Genomic DNA, 18,387 nt, shown 5'->3' with positions numbered 1-18,387 from the left:
GTTGAGAAAACAAATATAAAACTTGGATTTATAACAGCTCATGGGCCATGGCTAGCCGCTAATGAGGAGGTGCAATATTTTAAACTGCCCCGGGCGCTCAAAACCCACCCTACGCCACTGGCCACAGTTCACAGATAAGGGGTCAGCCATTTAGAACGGAGATGAGGAATTACATTTTCACACAGAGTGATGAGTGTGGAGGCCGGTTCTCTGGATACTTTCAAGAGAGAGTTAGACAGGGCTCTTAAAGATAGCGGAGTCCAGGGATATGGGGAGAAGGCAGGAATGGGGTACTGGTTGGGGATGATCAGCCATGATCACATTGAATGGCGGTGCTGGTTCGAGGGGCCGAATGGCCTCTACTCCTGTACCTATTGTTCAATGAGTGAATTATTCACATTGATTAATTCAGTTTATTTTGTAAATCATCTAGACAAATAAATTCTGTTAAGATGGCTGGTATTGATGATTAATTCTCTTCATTATGTCAGGATGTTTTACTTGTGATGTAAACTGTAAATCGTCAATCAGAATTGCCTTTGTATTTAGTCTCATGTACGTTGCTAATTATTCAGTTGCGAGAATCTTTCATGAGACTAAATACAAAGGCAAATCTTTAAGTAAACGTCATAAGAACTGTACTTTCCTGAATATTTGTAGTTCAACCTACAACAAACATCATAGAAGGCTCAGTTCAGACACTCTTGTATTACATTTGACATTATAATTATCCAGCTGCAGCAGAAACCTGATCATGTTCGGCTCTGCTGCCTGAGCGCCGTCGCTCCGCCCGTCCGTCCGTCCGCCAGCCCGCCAAGTGAGCGAGCCGAGCCGAGCCGAGCCCCTGCTGTCCGCTCCGCCCGCCAGCCCGCCAGTGAGTGAGCCGAGCCGAGCCGAGCCCCTGCTGTCCGCTCCGCCAGCCCGCCAAGTGAGCCGAGCCGAGCCGAGCCCCTGCTGTCCGCTCCGCCAGCCCGCCAAGTGAGCGAGCGAGCCGAGCCGAGCCGAGCCGAGCCCCTGCTGTCCGCTCCGCCACGACTGCGGCGGGATGGATCAGCGCAATGACACGTCGCTCCCACGCTGCGCTCCGCCCCCGGCCGCATCGCCGCCGCCGCCGCGCTTCCGCCAACGTGTCCCTGGCGCGCAATGGCAGCTCGACCCCGATTGGCGGAGCGCGGATACCGCCTCTCGCGCTGCCCGCTACGTGAGGCCTACGTCACTGCGGCCATATAAAGGGCGTGGGTGGGCGGGTTTTCGCCGACTCTAGTTCATGCAGAGATAAAATGAGTCGCTTTGGTTCGTCGCTTTCTACCGGGATTATTTATCACTTTTTATTGCCATTTGGTGATTTACATCTGGTTCCTGAAAAACGTTACAGTAAAAAGTGTTCGTCAATCGGCTGATTAGCGATAGTGAGGTGACATTACCAGTGTGCAGAGCGGGAACAAGCGCGGCGACAAGCGCGGCAATGCCCAGGTCCAAGAAGCGGATCAACAAGGGAGGCGCTGGAGGTAAGGTGCGCGTTGTCGGCGTGGCAGGCAATGGCTTCTGGGTGTTGTAGTACGGATAGAGTAGCGTTACCGCGGCAGCCCGCGGGCGGATGGGTGTGTTGAACTACAACTCCCGGCGGGCCCGCGCCAGCCTGGCTTTTGACGTGCGGACAATGGTGCGGCCGGCGCCTACTCACTCCCCGCAGGCCGCATGTCAGTCCGCCGGAGGAAGGTTTTTGCTCACCGGCGACCCCGGGCGGTGCGGCCTGAGCCGGGGACCCCGGGCGGTGTGTCATGAGCCGGGCGGTGCGGCCTGAGCCGGGGACCCCGGGCGGTGTGTCATGAGCCGGGGACCGCGGCCTGTGCCATCCCGCTCTGGCGCGGCGGCTGCACCCAGTGATAGCTCCGGACACTCGCTGCAGGTCAATCAATGACCGCTGGTCTCAGATCATCGTCATTTTAAAATGTCCACGTTCACATCTTGGGACCGATTCGGCCTCCACAGTGTCACCTTGCACTATCGAAACATAAAAAATAGGTGTGTGTGGGAGTAGGCCATTCAGCCCTTCGAGCCAGCACCGCCATTCATTGTGATCATGGCTGATGGTCCCCAATCAATAACCCACTCTGTCACGGGTGGAACGGTAAATTGATTTGTACAGATAACACTTGGTTCAGGGCAAATTTCAACACTAAAGTTAATTTTATCATGGAATAATGTATGACAAGTTGCTTTTGTAATTGGATGTTCCAATGGATATTTTCTTTTTTTCTACATTGAAGTTCAATAAACCAAATGGTGCAGCGCAGAACGGCCCTTCGGCCCACGATGTCCCTGCTGAACATGATGTCAAGTTAAACCATTCCTGAGAACATGATCCATATCGCTCAATACACGGCACCTATGTACCTTTTCTTAAATGCCCATGTGGTATCTGCCTGCACTACCACCCTAGCAGTATGTTCCAAGTATCCAACACATTTGTGTGCGTGTGTTTAAAAAAATACACTTGCTGCACACTTCTTTAAACCTCCCCCCATGACTTTAACGCTATGCCCTCTGATATTTGACATTTCCTGAATGTAGACTTACTAACCAACCTATTTCCACTTGAATCATGTTCTTACTAACTTTCTACCCCATTATATCAAACCTTTTTTTGAGTGGGGGGGGGAATGCAAGACTGGTCATAATCCTAGAGTCATGCAGCATGGAAACAGGCCCTTCAGCCCAATTTGCCCATGCCAAACAAGATGCCCCATCTACTCTTGTCCAATCTGCCTCTGTATGAATTTATAATGGGGAATCGAGGAAATGGAAGATCATTAAACGAGTACTTTGGTAAGGAAGACGCAAACAATCTCCCAGAAATACTAGGGGACCGAGGATCTAGTGGAATGGAGGAACTGAAGGGAATCCACATTAGTCAGGAGGTTGCCCTAGAAATTGTGGATGCATTGGTGATCATTTTCCAATGTTCTCTCAACTCTGGATCAGTTCCTGTGGACTGGAGGGTATCCAATATAACGCCACTTTTTAAGAAAGGAGGGAGAGAGAAAACGGGGAATTGTAGACCAGTTAGCCTTATATCGGTAGTGGGAAAGATGCTTGAGGTGATTGTTAAATATGTTATGGCAGCGCATTTGGAAAGCAGTGACAGGATCGGCCAAAGTCAACATGGATTTATGAAAGGGAAATCATGATTGACTAAACTTCTGGAATTTTTTGAGGATGTAACAAGTGGAATGGATGAGGGAGAGCCAGTGGATGTGATGTATCTGGACTTTCAAAAAGCCTTTGACAAGGTCCCACACAAGAGATTATGTCCAAAATTAGAACACATGGTATTGGGGATAGGGTATTGACATGGATAGAGAACTGGTTGGCAGACATGAAGCAAAGAGTAGGAATTAAGTAGGCCAATTCACTGGATGTTTTCAAGAGAGAGTTAGATTTAGCTCTATGGGCTAGAAGAATTAAGGGATATGGGGAAAAAGCAGGAATGGGGTACTGATTTTAGGTGATTAGCCATGATCAGACTGAATGATGCTAGCTCGAAGGGCCGAATGGCCTACTCCTGACCTATTTTTCTATGTTTGGCCCATATCCCTCTAAAACTTTCCTATCCATGTACTTGTCCAAATGTCTTTTAAATATTTAAGAAGGAACTGCAGATGCTGGAAAATCGAAGGTACACAAAAATGCTGGAGAAACTCAGCGGGTGCAGCAGCATCTATGGAGCGAAGGAAATAGGCAACGTTTCGGGCCAAAACCCTTCTTCAGACTGATGTGAGGAGGAGAACTTCTTCAAAGTAGGCATACCTTGTGGAGATTTCGCAGTGGAGTAGACAAAGTGTTTAAGAAGGAACTGCAGATGCTGGAAAATCGAAGGTACACAAAAATGCTGGAGAAACTCAGCGGGTGCAACAGCATCTATGGAGCAAAGGAAATCGGCAACGTTTCGGGCCGAAACCCTTCTTCAGACTGATCCTTTCAGTCTTTTAAATATTGTTATGTACCTGCCTCGACTACCTCTTCTGGCAGTTCGTTCCTTATACCCATCACCCTTGTATGAAAAAGTTGCCCCCTTGGGCTCCTATTAAATGTTTCCCATCTCGTCTTAAATCTATGTCCTATGGTTCTTGATCCCCCTATTCTCAGTAAAGGACTGTCTATCCTTCATGATTTTATTTACCTCTATAATATCATCCCTTTGCTTCCTGCAGTTCAAGGCATAAACTCATAACCTGTCCAACCACTCCCTAAAGCTGGAAGCATATCTTCCCTATCTACATGTGACACCACTTTCGTGGAACTATGCATCTCCACTCCTAGATTCTTCTGCTCTACAACATTCCCTAGAACGCTGCCATTCAGTGTGAACGGCTTGCCGTGGTTTGACTTCCCAAAATGCAACATCTCCCGCCACCTGTGTTAAACACCCAATAGCCATTCCACAGCCCACTTGTCCAACTGATCAAGATCCTGCTTTAATTTTTGTTAAATCATCTTGACTATGACACCGCCCATTTTATGATCCATAAACAGTGATGGGCCCAGCACTGATCACTAGTTACAGGGCTCCAGTCTGAAAAACATCCTTCCACCATCACCCACTGCTTCCTTCCATGCAGCCAATTTATTTAAAATCTCTACCAGTGATTTAGATGATGGGTCCAAATGTTTATGCCAAGACTGATGATGTGTTGTCAAGCTGGAAAGGGTACAGAGATGATTTACGAGAATGTTGTCAAGACTAGAGGGTCTGATCTATGGGGAGAGGTTGAGTAGGCTGGGACTCTATTCCTTGGAGTGCAGGAGGATGAGGGGTGATCTTATTGAGGTGTATAAAATCATTAGAGGAATTGTTCGGGTAGATGCACAGAGTCTCTTGCTCAGAGTAGAAGACACTGAAGACATAGGTTTAAGGTGAAGGGGGAAAGATTTAATAGGAATCTGACGGGTAACTTTTTCACACAAAGGGTGGTGGGTGTATGGAACAAGCTGCCAGAGGAGGTAGTTGAGGCAGGGACTATAGCACCATTTAAGAAACAGACGGGTACATAGATTGTAGATACAAAATGCTGGAGTAACTCGGTGGAACAGGCAGCATCTCTGGAGAGAAGGAATCTGTGTTGTTTCGGGATGAGACTCTTCAGACTGATGTCAGGGGAGTGGGCGGGAGAGAAAGAATGTAGTCGGAGACGATAAGACTGGTCGGAGAACTGGGGAGGGGATGGAGAGAGGGCTATTTGAAGTTAAAGAAGTCAATGTTCATACTGCTGGGGTGTAAGCTACCCAAGCGAAATATGAGGTGCTGTTCCTCCAATTTGTGCCTGGCCTCATTCTGACAATTGAAGAGGCCCAGAACAGAAAGGTCAGATTAGGAATGGGAGGGAGAGTTAAAATGCTGAGCAGCCGTGAGATCAGATAGGTTAAGGCGGACTGAGCGGAGGTGTTCAGTGAAACGAGTACATGGATAGGACTGGTTTGGAGGCATAGGAACCAAATGCTGGCAGATGGGACTTGTGTTGGCCAGTGTGGGCAAGTTGGGCATGTTTCCACACTGTATCACTCTCTGACTCTGTATAAAGTTGGGTGGTAACAGGAGTTGCTGAGAGAGTGCAAAGAGGTTTTAAGTGAGCAGGCTACCTGAAGGGTGAGGACATTACCAATGGAATAAAATGTGAAATTATCCATTTTGTTACAAATAATTGAAAATGCTAATAATTTGGGGAGCACCTTGGAGTGTACACAAATCACTATACGTTAACATGTAAATAAAGTGAACAATTGGAAGGCAAACTATAAGTTGATCTTCATTACAAGTATTTGTATTTGTATCTTGTATTTATATATGCCAATGGTAAAATTGCTGCTGTATAATTCTAGTTTCCCTATTGGAGGAAAATGTGCTCCACAGGCACTCCCTGGTTAAGCAAGGGTTTTGTTCCTGAGAACTGTCTCAACTTTTTTTTCACAAGTAGCAAATTTACTATCTCCCAGTAAATGCAATCAAATGGGTGACAGAATTAAAGCAGAAGTTCACTCGCTTACTGTAAAGAAGTGGTTTCAACACACTGTAGTTTTACTTCTTTATTCATATTGTTACATTACAGAGAGCACTAGCAGTATGCTGACTAGAGAGCGGACAGTGGGTGGGGAGGTTGTAATTATACTTGTGATATGGGGAGTGGTTAGTAGTGGTGAGGTAACTATATTAAAGGTACATGCACATGTCATCTACACTTACCGCCATCGCTGCAGATGCAGACAGGGCACCAACAGACGGAGAAACATTTCAACAATGCTTTTTAATCAATCCACAGTTTGAATATGTGGATGTTTGCCTGTACAGACATTTTTGCAAAAACTCAAGTTACTCAACGACAGATATGCTTGATCATGTGATTGACGGGTTTGTTTTCATCGTTTATTTGTACACATTTAGAGTTATCAGGGAGAATTTATCAGAGTTTGGTTGAGTCGGGTCTCCTGCAATCTCCTGCAGGGAATGTAATAAAGGTATGCCAAATTGATTCCTGGGATGGGGAGCTTTATTTGTGAGCAGAGATTGTACAGGTAGTGCAGATACTCCCTAATATTTGGACAAATCAGGTGATCTCATTGAAACACAATTGTTATGAAGCTTGACAGGATAGATGCAGAGGTATTCTTGATGGGTTTTCTGGAAACCGTGTTAACAATTTTTAAATATGGGGTTGGGTATTATGTTACAAGCATAAAAGACTTACTATCTCTTGAATTGGCTTAAGTTCAGTGCTTGAGACTGCAAATATCAAGAAACTAGCTTAAAACCAACAAAAGCAATGTCAGCTGATTTATTAAGAGTCTTGTGGCTTGACATTTTGACCAAATTACTTTGACACCAGACGTCTTATTGGAGCTGGAGAAGGCATCTGAGGAGATAATTTTAATCTATTCTCCTAACTCCATCCATCTGCCTACACTTGATAAACCTTGCCTCAAATTAAACCCAGAGAGTTGTGAATTTGTGGAATTTCCTACCACAGAGGGCAGTGGAGGCCAAATCACTGGATGGATTTAAGAGAGAGTTAGATAGAGCTCCAGGGGCTAGTGGAATAAGGGATATGGGGAGAAGGCAGGCATGGGTTATTGATTGGGGACGATCAGCCATTATAACAATGAATGCTCGGTTCATTGAATGCTGGCTCGAAGGGCAGAATGGCTTCCTGCACCTATTTTCTATGTTTCTATTAAATTCAACTCGCTATAAGGACTTGGGTTTGTGAGGGGGTTGTTTTTATATTTTAGATATTAGCAAGTGCCTGGAATACCATGCATGGGCATAGAAGCAGACACAATAGCAGTGCTTGAGGTATTTCGACTGCCCTGTGAACAGACGATACAGGAATACAGACCATGTGTAGAGATGGGAGTAGTTTAGTTTGGCATTATGCTTGCTGCAGATATGGGCTGCAAGGTATTTTCCTGTGCTGTACTTGGCTCGCGTTCACAAGTTATAGGAGTAGAATTAGGCCATTCGGCCCATCGAGTCTACTCAGCCATTTAATCTTGGCTGATCTCTGCCTCCTAATCCCATTTTCCTGCCTTCTCCCCATAACCCTTGATACCTGGTCTAATTAAAAATGTGTCTATCTCTGCCTTAAAAACATCTGCTCTGTGATTTATTTTTTAATGTTTTCTCCTATCGTTCCCAGAAAATGGTTTGCTTGATGATAAAATGAATCCTACCTTTAGATATAATTTCTAGGAAGTATGAATATCAGGAACCAGTGACCGATTAACTGAATTGGGACACCCCTGTTTAAGAAATATTTATTACAAAGCTTTCATGCTTGCAAATTATGTGAGTTTTGTAACTTCATGTGGTCTACTCAAGCAATATTGTGTAATTTAGTGGGTTTGCTTTTATGCCTTGCATCAGTTGAAGTGGATGTAACAGTTTTTGATCACGAGACAAGTAATGCCCTTATTTTCTCCTGCAGGCAGACCGCTCCGAGCACAGCAGCCTTTCAGTGATGAGGATGCATCCATTGAAACAATGAGCCATAGCAGCAGTTTTAGTGATCCTACCAGCTTGGCTGATGATTGTACCGAGACTGATCAAAGTAAGGCGCCAGTCATTGAAATCTTAGCAGCCCTTCGTCTGTTAAGTTTCACTCGCTGAATCATCTATCTGGTACCTGAATTTTCTGATCCCTGCGCACTGTTTTTTAACCTTTACTCTGAAGATGTGTATTTGAAGGGAATTAAATCCAGTGCCAAGGCCTGCAAAATTATTTGAGTGTGTAGCTGTGCAATCTGTGGAACAGGATGATAAGAACCTGAGCAGCTGTATTCATAAGCCCCCCTCGGTCATGCATCCTAGTTGTTGGCTGCTTGCTCCAAACCTTGGCTAGAGCAGCGTCACTTGCGATGATGTTGGTCGGATGCAAGCTTGGGCGATGTCATATGGAGGACAGGCTGTTGCCCATGCAGCACGTCCCCCCTCTCCACGCCGCTGATCGATCCAAAGGAACAGCAGGGCAGTTAATTTGGCTGGAGCTGCCAGAGCGAGGTTGTAGACAACTACGAACTGCCTTAGGGGCTTCGACTTCAGATTTTCTTGAGGTTTGCTCCAGGAGCCTTTTCCACGACTGGATATGGCCACAAGGCAGTGGAGGTTTTAAATCAGAGTTTTCTCTCTCCTAGATGGACTGCCTCCCCAGGCTGACGAACACCATCTACCCGAGGGCGGGAGCGTCTACCTTCCCGTGCAGGTCTATAGCACCTGCCCACTGCCCATGACAGCAGTATTGCTTCACTCAAATATATGCAGCATTTAATAAATACTTCACTCAAATAAATGCAACATTTTGAGATTACCTCCCCTCCCCAAGTCCCCTTGAGCAATTTCATGTTTCAAATTAAAATTCTCCACCACTGGGGTTTTACACGATCTTCATGGTTTGCTGTTGAAATTATAATGGAGTTGCAGACTGTTGTTTGTGAAACCAAATTTTAGGGAAAAAGGGACAACATTTCTAATTTAATGTAAGAAAATTACTCCACTGAGATCGTGTCCACAAAATTTGAAGTAAACTTGAGGGAGAGATTAAGTATAATAATGAAGTATTTTAGCCATGTTGTGCATGCATTCAACCATATTAACATTTTTAATTTTTAATACATTTAAAAATGTTTTTTTTTTTAATGTTTCAAATGGAGAAATCTAATCAGAAATTATCTCTTTCAGCTGTTGAAGATCTTGATGAAGAAGCAAGCCAAGAGGATTATGACTATAGACTGAGAGGATTTATTGACAGCACCTTTGACAAAAGGTAAATTCCACTTGTGCAATACCGCGCGAGTAAATGTGCAGGCAGTTAAAAGTTGATCTTGGCATCTTGTTTGGCACGGACATTGTGAAATGAAGGGCCTGTTCTTCCACTGTACTGTTCTATCTGTCATTCCTTATCCTATTGGCCAAGTACCATTGTAGCTGTAAACCTTCATAATTTTCCACTAATCTGCAAATTTACAAACCGTGCCCATATGCCCATGTTTTTTCCCCATGACGAAAGGTTACCTGCTCTGTCTTCACTTGCCCACCAAAAAATCTGTACGGCTGAGTTTGGTGGTAGTAGTTGTGTCCATTATGAATGTAATAGGAATTTCTAGCCTCATTAGATAGAGATTTCTGCAAAAATCAATTTTTGCTGATATTTATATTTACTTGCACAGTGCAAAGGTCCGAATATCTGCACTTGAAGGATTGAAATCTGCTTTCTCATCCAAACTCCTTTATGACTTTATCCTGGAAAGAAGGTTAACCCTAACAGACAGTATCGAGCGCTGTCTGAAGAAAGGTAACTGGAAGAATATTTTCTTTCCCGTGTTTAAATTGAGAATTAAATATATTAACATTCTCATCTTGATGATTATTGGTAATCTTGGTACAATGATGAACCATATAAACTGGAAATAATTGTGTTTACTGCTTTTTTTTAAATTTCATTTGGCATAAATATTAACAACTTTGTCACATATCAGTGCTTATGTTGTTAGCATTTGTAAGCATTGATGCAGTAGTGTAATTTGATATATTTAAAATAAAGTTGCTCATATCATAAGATAGCTTGCATAACTATTGTTTAAAAAAACTACTCAATAAACCAATTGATCATTTTTGTTTTGAAAACAAGGAAAAAGTGAAGAACAGTGTATTGCCACCCAAGTTGCTTCTCTTCTTTGCATTCAACTGGGATCTAGCATTGAAAGTGAAGAGGTCTTCAAAAGTTTGAGGCCCATTTTCAAGACCATCCTTACTGATAAATCAGTCTGTGTACAAACACGAAAAGCCGTAGGTAGACTTTGTTTTTAAACATTTGTTGAGATAATTGACTGTTGTGATTCTAACTTGTACTTTTTCTTTGCTTCAAGTGTGCTACCAGTTTGGCTATTTGTTGCTATGTTGCAGCTGATGATATTGAGGTGAGCAAACTGGTAATTTTACCAAAATAATTGTAAAGTGCTTCAGAATTGAGTTGAAAGCTAATGGTGTGCTGTGGTTTTTTTAATAGGATCTACACTTAACAATTACCTACCTTGAGAGCATCTTTACAACATCTTACCAGATGCAGGATAAGACTATTGGTGTCCAAACAGCATCATTAGACATCAGTGCATTAGTAGCATGGTCATTGTTGCTAACCATTTGTCCACCCTCACTGATGAAGAAAATATTTGAAACGTATGTCATTTAGTTGACATGGCTCAGTGATTCATTACCTGAATATGATTTTGAATGTTTTTGTGTCGTAGATAATATAACGAGTTGCATTGGCAATCCTGGCTTCTGGGTGACTGTTTATAGTCATCCGTTAAATATACCAAATCGTTTTTGAGGGCTTTATTTTGAGCAATGTTAATAGAATTTGGGATTGAGATTTTTTCATTCTTTATGTAACTGGAATAATTAGTCATTATTGTTGCTATTACCAACTGTTACTGAGTTGTATTTATATCCAGCAAGGCTTCTAATTTGTTTCCAAAACATGTGCTAAGCTGTAAAATAGCTGCATTGTAATTTTATTATATATCCATTTAATGCATACGTGCGATAGTTTATACAGTTTTTAAGTTATTGCATTGATAATAATGCCTCAATTAAATTCCTATTTCAGCCATTTGGCCAAACTTCCTTGTCTACTCTCTTGTGGTAATGTGGACATGAGAATTGCTGCTGGAGAGACGATGGCTCTTTTGTTTGAGTTGGCCAGGGATATCTATGATGTAAGCATGAGTGTTTTCTCTGCTCTATTAGTCATTGGTATTTACAAAAAGGGTTGATCTTTGATAAAATAATTGAATGAAATTGTAACTGATTTCACATGAGTAAGGCTATGTTGTTCAGTTTAGATAGCTTTTTTTCATGGTCATAGAAAACTTGCAGCGTGAAAGATGTTTTTCCGCCTATTGCGTCTGGTCAAAGGCTGCCCAACATAATCATCCCTTCCAGCTCTGGGTCTTGCAGATCATGTCGGCAGTGTGTTCCATAGTTGTGAAGATTACCATTTGACATGTTAAACCAATTGCTGTGTGGGGAAAGGAGAAAATTAAGTTGCATTGAAGTAAGAAATCACTGCTGTTTGATGGGGAATGAGATACCACAGGCCCATGGCATTGCTTTGGGCTCTACCCTAAATGTTGGTTCATATCTAGCACTAGATGGGTAGCTTGAGTGTCATTACAAAATGCTGGGTGACTGCAATGGTAAATGTGAGTCTTGCTAGTATCGATGGCTGTTTCGAAGAGCTGGAATATGTTTAAGATTTTGTTGCCTGACTATCGCTATGATAGTTTACCATTACACTTTCACTGCCACAATTCATAAGAATATGTTTCTAAGAAGTAAGCATCCACCGCCAGTTCTGTCGTCTCGCTTATCCTCTTAAATCATAATAGCACTTATTGCAGTAATCTTCATTGAGAATGGAATGCAAAAGCTTTGTTAAACTTTAATAACATTGGATTTTTCTCTAGTTCAGCATATCGTGACAATAAAGTATTTATAACAAATGGTTGGGTCCTCACTGTCTAATGATTGGATCTCTCCCAACAGGACTTTGAGTTCAATGATATGGAGCTTCTATGCTGCAAGTTGAAGGGTCTGGCTACTGACAGTAACAAGTATCGAGCCAAAACAGACCGTAAGAAACAGCGGTCTGTTTTTAGAGATGTCTTGAAGACCGTCGAGGTATGATTCTGGTATTACTAGGTATTTATTTTTCAGATGTTCACATTTTCTTTGTCTTTGAGGACCCAGCCTCTCCTTGTAACTCAAACCCCCCCAAACCCAGTAATATCCTCAGATCCATTTGCACCTTTCCCATTTAATAACATCTTATAGTGGCCCAGTGGTGCAGCGGGTAGAGCTGCAGCCTCCGTTCCAGAGTCCCAAGTTTAATCCTGACCTCTGATGACGACTGTGTGGAGTTTGTACGTTCTCCATGTGACCACATGGGTTTCCTCTGGGTGCTTTAGCTTACCCCCACATCCCAAAGTTATGGATCTATAAGTTAATTAGCCTCTGTACATTGCCCCTAGAGAGTAGATGAGAATGTGTGATAACCTACAACTAGTGTAAATGGATAATCAATGGTCAACATGGGCTGCAGGGACAGTTTCCATGCTGTATCTTTAAAACAAATCAGACAGACAACTCTACGTAGCACTCAAAACATTGTCTTAACGATATCCTGTGCAGCTGTAATATAACGTGTCAACTGGAGTACAAGTGAGACTTCACTTGGAACAAGTGTGAGTGCACCACCATATCTACCTATGTTGCCAATTTCCTGGAATTGTGTACCTGCACCGCTAGCTCTGCTCTGCAATGCTCCCCTTATTGTGCAAGTCCTTCCCTGGTTTGGTGCACTTGATCAAAATGCTGTTGTAATCTTCACTGTCCACATTGCACCTACATTCATGTGCACACTTGCTATTTGTATTCATACATATTCACCTCCAAATTATTAACATAAATGACAAACAGCAGTGGACCCAGCACCAATCCCTATGGCATTCCACATCCCAAAGACAACCCTCCGTCACCAACCTTCAAGCCAATTTGCAGCAACAGGTTATGCAGAAATCTAGAGTGGGTTTCAGCTAATACTAAATTAAGGGCTTTCTACTTTAGTTTAGAGATACAATGTGGAAACAGACCCTTCGACCCACTCGGTCCACGCCTACCGGCGACCTCTGCATTCTAATGCTCTCCTGTACACATTAGGGACAATTTACATTTATATCAAGCCAATTAACCTAAAACCTGTACGTCTTTGGAGAGTGGGAGGAAACCTGAGATCCCCGAGAAAACCCATGCAGGTTACTGGGAGAACGTACAAACTCCATACAGACATCACCCGTAGTCGGGATCGAACACTGGTCTCTGGCGTTGTAAGGCAGAAACTCTTCTGCCATGCCACCCTTGGCAGTTCTCCATTTGTGTAAGAGGATACATAATTAAAATGTGACTTGCATAATGTTTTATTTTAGCAGTTAAAAGTCAGATATCTCAATTGTATAGCTATCTATTATTAAAAAGTGGTGAGCCAGAAGTTAGTCCAACATTATCACAATGCATCCTTTGAAAAAATATTTTAAAGATTTGCCTGTGGCTCACTGCTGGTGGAATTTCATCTTCCCAGGAATTAAAAAAATCAAGTGGTGAAAGCTTTATAACATGAATGCAAATATCAATTGAAGAATGCTTTGCAGTTGGTGGATTGTTTTAAACAATGTTAGCAGTTAAGTAGCTTTGTGTGCTATACATGTCATGACAGTAGTAAATATGATGAGCATGTACGTGCATGTGTTCTGTTCAGGGTAAATGCCATTCGGAGCTACTTTTACAGGTGGAAAACAGCTAATTCTTGTATATGAAAATTTGTGATTTCATTTTCCCCACAAAACCCCTGCATACTGATATTCTGGTTATAGTTTTCATAAGAACCTGTGTATGACTGATCACTTCCCCACCTCATTCCTGCTATGTACAAATAATGAACACTGAATGCATAATGCATGTGGTTGTTGCAGTGCCCTCCATAATGTTTGGGACAAAGACCCATCATTTATTTATTTGCCTCTGTATTCCACAATTTGAGATTTGCAATAGAAATAAAAAGCACACGTGGTTAAAGTTCACATTGTCAGATTTTAATACAGGTGCACAACCTTTTATCCGAAAGCCTTGGGACCAGACACTTGTCGGATTTCGGACATTTTCGGATTTCCGAATGGAAGATTTTTAGCGTAGATTAGGAAGGTAGGTCGAAAGGTCTGGAGCGGCTGCCTCCTCCCTGGAGACCGGGGAAATCATTGTAAATCATTGCATAAATGTTAGTTAGTTTGGAGGGATTTTATGTGGGGGGGGGGGGGGAACTTTGATTCTTAGTCCCCTACCTGGTCGGCGACTCCCAACATCGCGGAGCTGGGGGCTCCGTCTGACCGCGGGCGGCACCGGTTGGAGCTCTGACCCCGGCAACTCTACCCCTGGCTGCGAGGCGCTCCAAATCCAGCGTCGCCGGACGCCCTCAGCCCCAGCTCCGCGAATGTTGGGAGTCGGCGGCCACAGTGCTCCGGAGCTTACCGCACGGCGACCCGGTAAGGCATTGCCCGCTCCCCGCTGGTATCCCAGCGCTGCGACGCCGCCGACTCCCAACATTCGCGGAGCTGGGGCGGCGGGCGTCCGCCTCTCCGACCAGGTAGGGGACTAAGAATTAAAGTTTACCCCTTCACCCCCCCCCTTCACATAAAAGCCCTCCAAACTAACTGACTAACATTTAAGCAATGATTTACAAATGTTTAAGTGTCTCCCCGGTCTCCGGGGAGGAGGCAGCCACTACAGTAGTACAGACCTGGGTTGACCGTGGGTCGTTTCGGGTCAAGTTTGGCGCCAAACGCGAGCTTTGGTGTGCAGACGACATCCTGGAAAAAATGGCCGGTTTTCGGAGTTTTTCGGTTTCCGGAACTCCAGATAAAAGGTTGTGCACCTGTAAAGGCCATTTTTATACATTTTGGTTTCACCATGTATAAATTACAGCAGTGTTTATACATAGTCCCCCCCCCCCCCCCCCCCCCCCCCCCCCCCCCCCCCCATTTCAGGGCACCATAATGTTTGGGACACAGCAATGTCATGTAAATGAAAGTAGTCATGTTTAGTATTTTGGTGCATATCTTTTGCATGCAATGACTGTTTGAAGTCTGCGATTCATGGACATCACCAGTTGCTGGGTGTCTTCTCTGGTGATGCTCTGCCAGGCCTGTACAGTATTGCAGCTATATTTAACGTGCTTATTTTGGGGCTCATCCCCTTCAGTTTTCTCTTCAGCATATAAAAGGCATGCTCAATTAGGTTCAGATTGGGTGATTTACTTGGCCACTCAAGAATTTACTATTTTTTAGCTTTGGAAAAACTCCTTTGTTGCTTTAGCAGTGTGTTTGGGATCATTGTCTTGCTGTGCAATGAACTGCCAGCCAATGAGTTTTGAGGCACTTGTTTGAACTTGAACAGATAGGATTTGTCTATACACTTCAGAATTCATTATGCTACTACCATCAGCAGTTGTATCATCAATGAAGATAAGTGAGCCAGTACATTCAGCAGCCATACATGCCCAGGCCATAACACCCCACCACCGTGTTTCACAGATGAGGTGGTATGCTTTGGATCTTGGACGGTTCCTTCTCTTCTCTATACTTTGCTCTTGCCATCACTCTGATATAAGTTAATCTTCCTCTCATCTGTCCACGACCTTTTTCCAGAACTCTGGTTGCACTTTTAAGTACTTCTTGGCAAACTGTAACCTGGCCATCCTATGTTTGTGGCTACCCAGTGGTTTGCATCTTGCAGTGTAGCCTCTGTATTTCTGTTCATGAAGCCTTCTGCGGACAGTGACTCCTGAAGAGTGTTTCTGATCTGTCAGACAGGTGTTTGGGGATTTTTCTTTATTATAGAGAGAATTCTTCTTTCATCAGCAGTGGAGGTCTTCCTTGGCCTGCCAGTCCCTTTGCGATTAGTAAGCTCACCAGTGCTCTCTTTCTTCTTAATGATGTTCCAAACAGTTGATTTTGGTAAGCCTAAGGTTTAGCTGATGTCTCTTCACAGTTTTATTCTTGTTTCTCAGTCTCATAATGGTTTCTTTGACTTTGATTGGCACACCTTTGATCCTCATGTTGATAAACAGCAATAAAAGTTTCCAAAGGTGATGGAAAGACTAGGTACTGAGAGCTCTCTTGTACCTGCATTAAGGAGGCAGTTAAACACGCCTGAGCAATTACAAACGCCTGTGAAGCCATGTGTCCCAATCATTATGTTGCCCTGAAATGGAGGGACTATGTATAAACACTGCTGTAATTTTTACATGCTAAAACCAAAATGAATAAAAAATGCCCTTTATTAAAATCTGACAATATGCACTTTAACCACATGTGATTTTTTTTTTTTTCTATTACAATTCTCAAATTGTAGAGTACAGAGGCAAATAAGTTGATGGGTCTTTGTCCCAACCATTATGGATGGCACTGTAAATTCCTGTCATTGGTATGCTTTGGAAAATACTTCTATGCATCCCCTACAGCACTAAGGATGCAAAATGTTGCAAATTGTTCTAATCTTTTGAATGGGTCCCTTATTCAATAGGATGGAGACTTTGATCCTGAAACTATTACATTTGGTCCTGAATGCATGTATATTGATAGCTGGGTGAAAAAACGTACCTATGAAACCTTCAAGGAACTTCTTGCATCTGGTATAAGGTTCCATCTACAGGTTAGTAGATTTCAAAATTGAGCAAAAATCTAACTTGCAATTGCCTGCTTTTAGGACAGCCAATTAATTGCCTTTGTGTCAGTATTCTCTGCAGCCAGTGTGTGTCCACAAATGCAGAAGGAAATTGAGCTTTTCTAGCTAAAATCATGTTGCAAGCTTGATTACAAGAGCAGAGTGCACAGTTGACAGGGAATTTGTGCAGGAAGCAAAGTGCTGCCTGTATGGAGTTTGCACATTCTCTCCGTGTGCAAGGGTTTGTTCCGGTTTCATCACATATCCCAAAGACATGCAGATTTGTTGATTAATCGGCCTGTGTAAAATTAACCCCAATGTGGAAGGAGTGGATGAGAAAGTGTGAAAACATGGAGCTAGTGTCAATGGATGATCAATGGCCGGTGGGCTCGCTGGGCCAAAGGGCCTGTTTCCATGCTGTATCTTTAAACTAAACCCAAACTGAGCTTCCAGTTGTGAAACAAATGCAGATGGGAAGTTCTTGGTCCAGCCCCTTGAAGCAGTTTTTAAACAATCGACTGACGAGTGGTCATTTGTGCCTCGTACCGTAACGATTTATTTTTGGAGGTCATTGAATTGCACTTTAACTAATGAATCTTAACAATTGTTTGCTCTTGAGACAAAGTCACTAAAAGCGGTTTGTGTTTGACAGGCTAATGAATTTGTGCGAAGTGTCTTTGAATTGGGACCCCCACTGTTGCTTGATGCTGCTACTCTGAAAGCAAACAAGACTTCTCGAGTTGAACGGGTATGAGTAAATCATAATACTAGAAATAAAATGTTACTATTCTGGTATTCTGAATATGGTTTAGGGGTGGGTAGAAAAGTGAAAGAGCTGCATTTGGATGAAAGTTATTGATATTGTGCTGGTCAAATACAGTTTGGTTTTGAATAGTATTTCTCATGAAGTGCTGATTTTAAAGCTAAAATGTAGGCTTTAAATGGAGGATTTTAGTGTTTTCCTTTTTTGTTTTTCAGCACTTTTACAACTCTGCTGTTAGCAAAGCTAGAACCAAGGCCAGGAACAAATTCCGAGACAAGAGAGCAGAGATTGGAGAATACTTTTAAATTCAGGCCACATTCAAAAGGTGGTTTCCTGTGAAAAATGTCTATTATACTTGTTTGTTTTGTAGCAAATGGGGGGAGATTTATCTTCCCCAGACCCATCATTATATAGGTGTTTATTTGGTCACACTTAACTTTCTAATTACTTTTAACTATTCACCCAGATCTAAGAGTATTTATTTTGTAAATTTTGCACATTGATGCCACATAATTGTACGTGATTTTAATTAGTGTAGGTAATTTTTTGTAATTATCCTGATTTATTGTTGGAACTATATAATGCTATAAATTAAGTACTATCAGTTTAACGTGACTGAATTTTTAAATTTACAAAATGACTTGCTGTCTATTTAAAATTAAAAAATAATGAGCAAATGTGTGTTCTGATCAAAGTTTTGCAATAAACTGGGAAAAGGTCAAATAACTCATTAAATGCAGCTGTGTGGAAACATGTGTGCAGTTATTGGAATGCGAGTTAACATTTACACACTGGTCAT

The 18,387-nt window shown here is 42.8% G+C and overlaps 1 protein-coding gene across 1 annotated transcript; it reads left to right on the top strand.

Annotated features, from left to right (window-relative positions):
- The first annotated feature begins 1,268 nt into the window (after nucleotides 1-1,268).
- Nucleotides 1,269-18,339, top strand: ifrd1 (interferon-related developmental regulator 1). The gene is made up of 12 exons (XM_055650003.1): nucleotides 1,269-1,508; nucleotides 7,980-8,102; nucleotides 9,230-9,314; nucleotides 9,718-9,842; nucleotides 10,179-10,336; nucleotides 10,417-10,467; nucleotides 10,557-10,726; nucleotides 11,160-11,268; nucleotides 12,098-12,232; nucleotides 16,685-16,813; nucleotides 17,478-17,573; nucleotides 17,804-18,339. The coding sequence occupies exons 1-12, from the start codon at nucleotides 1,466-1,468 to the stop codon at nucleotides 17,891-17,893; spliced, it is 1,314 nt and encodes a 437-aa protein (XP_055505978.1). The 5' UTR covers nucleotides 1,269-1,465; the 3' UTR covers nucleotides 17,894-18,339.
- The last annotated feature ends 48 nt before the right edge of the window (nucleotides 18,340-18,387 follow it).

This window comes from Leucoraja erinacea, chromosome 19 (genome assembly GCF_028641065.1).
Source record: "Leucoraja erinacea ecotype New England chromosome 19, Leri_hhj_1, whole genome shotgun sequence".
Taxonomy (NCBI): domain Eukaryota; kingdom Metazoa; phylum Chordata; class Chondrichthyes; order Rajiformes; family Rajidae; genus Leucoraja; species Leucoraja erinaceus.
The sequence above is the reverse complement of the archived record's forward strand: the minus strand, read 5'-3'. Positions and strand labels throughout refer to the sequence as shown.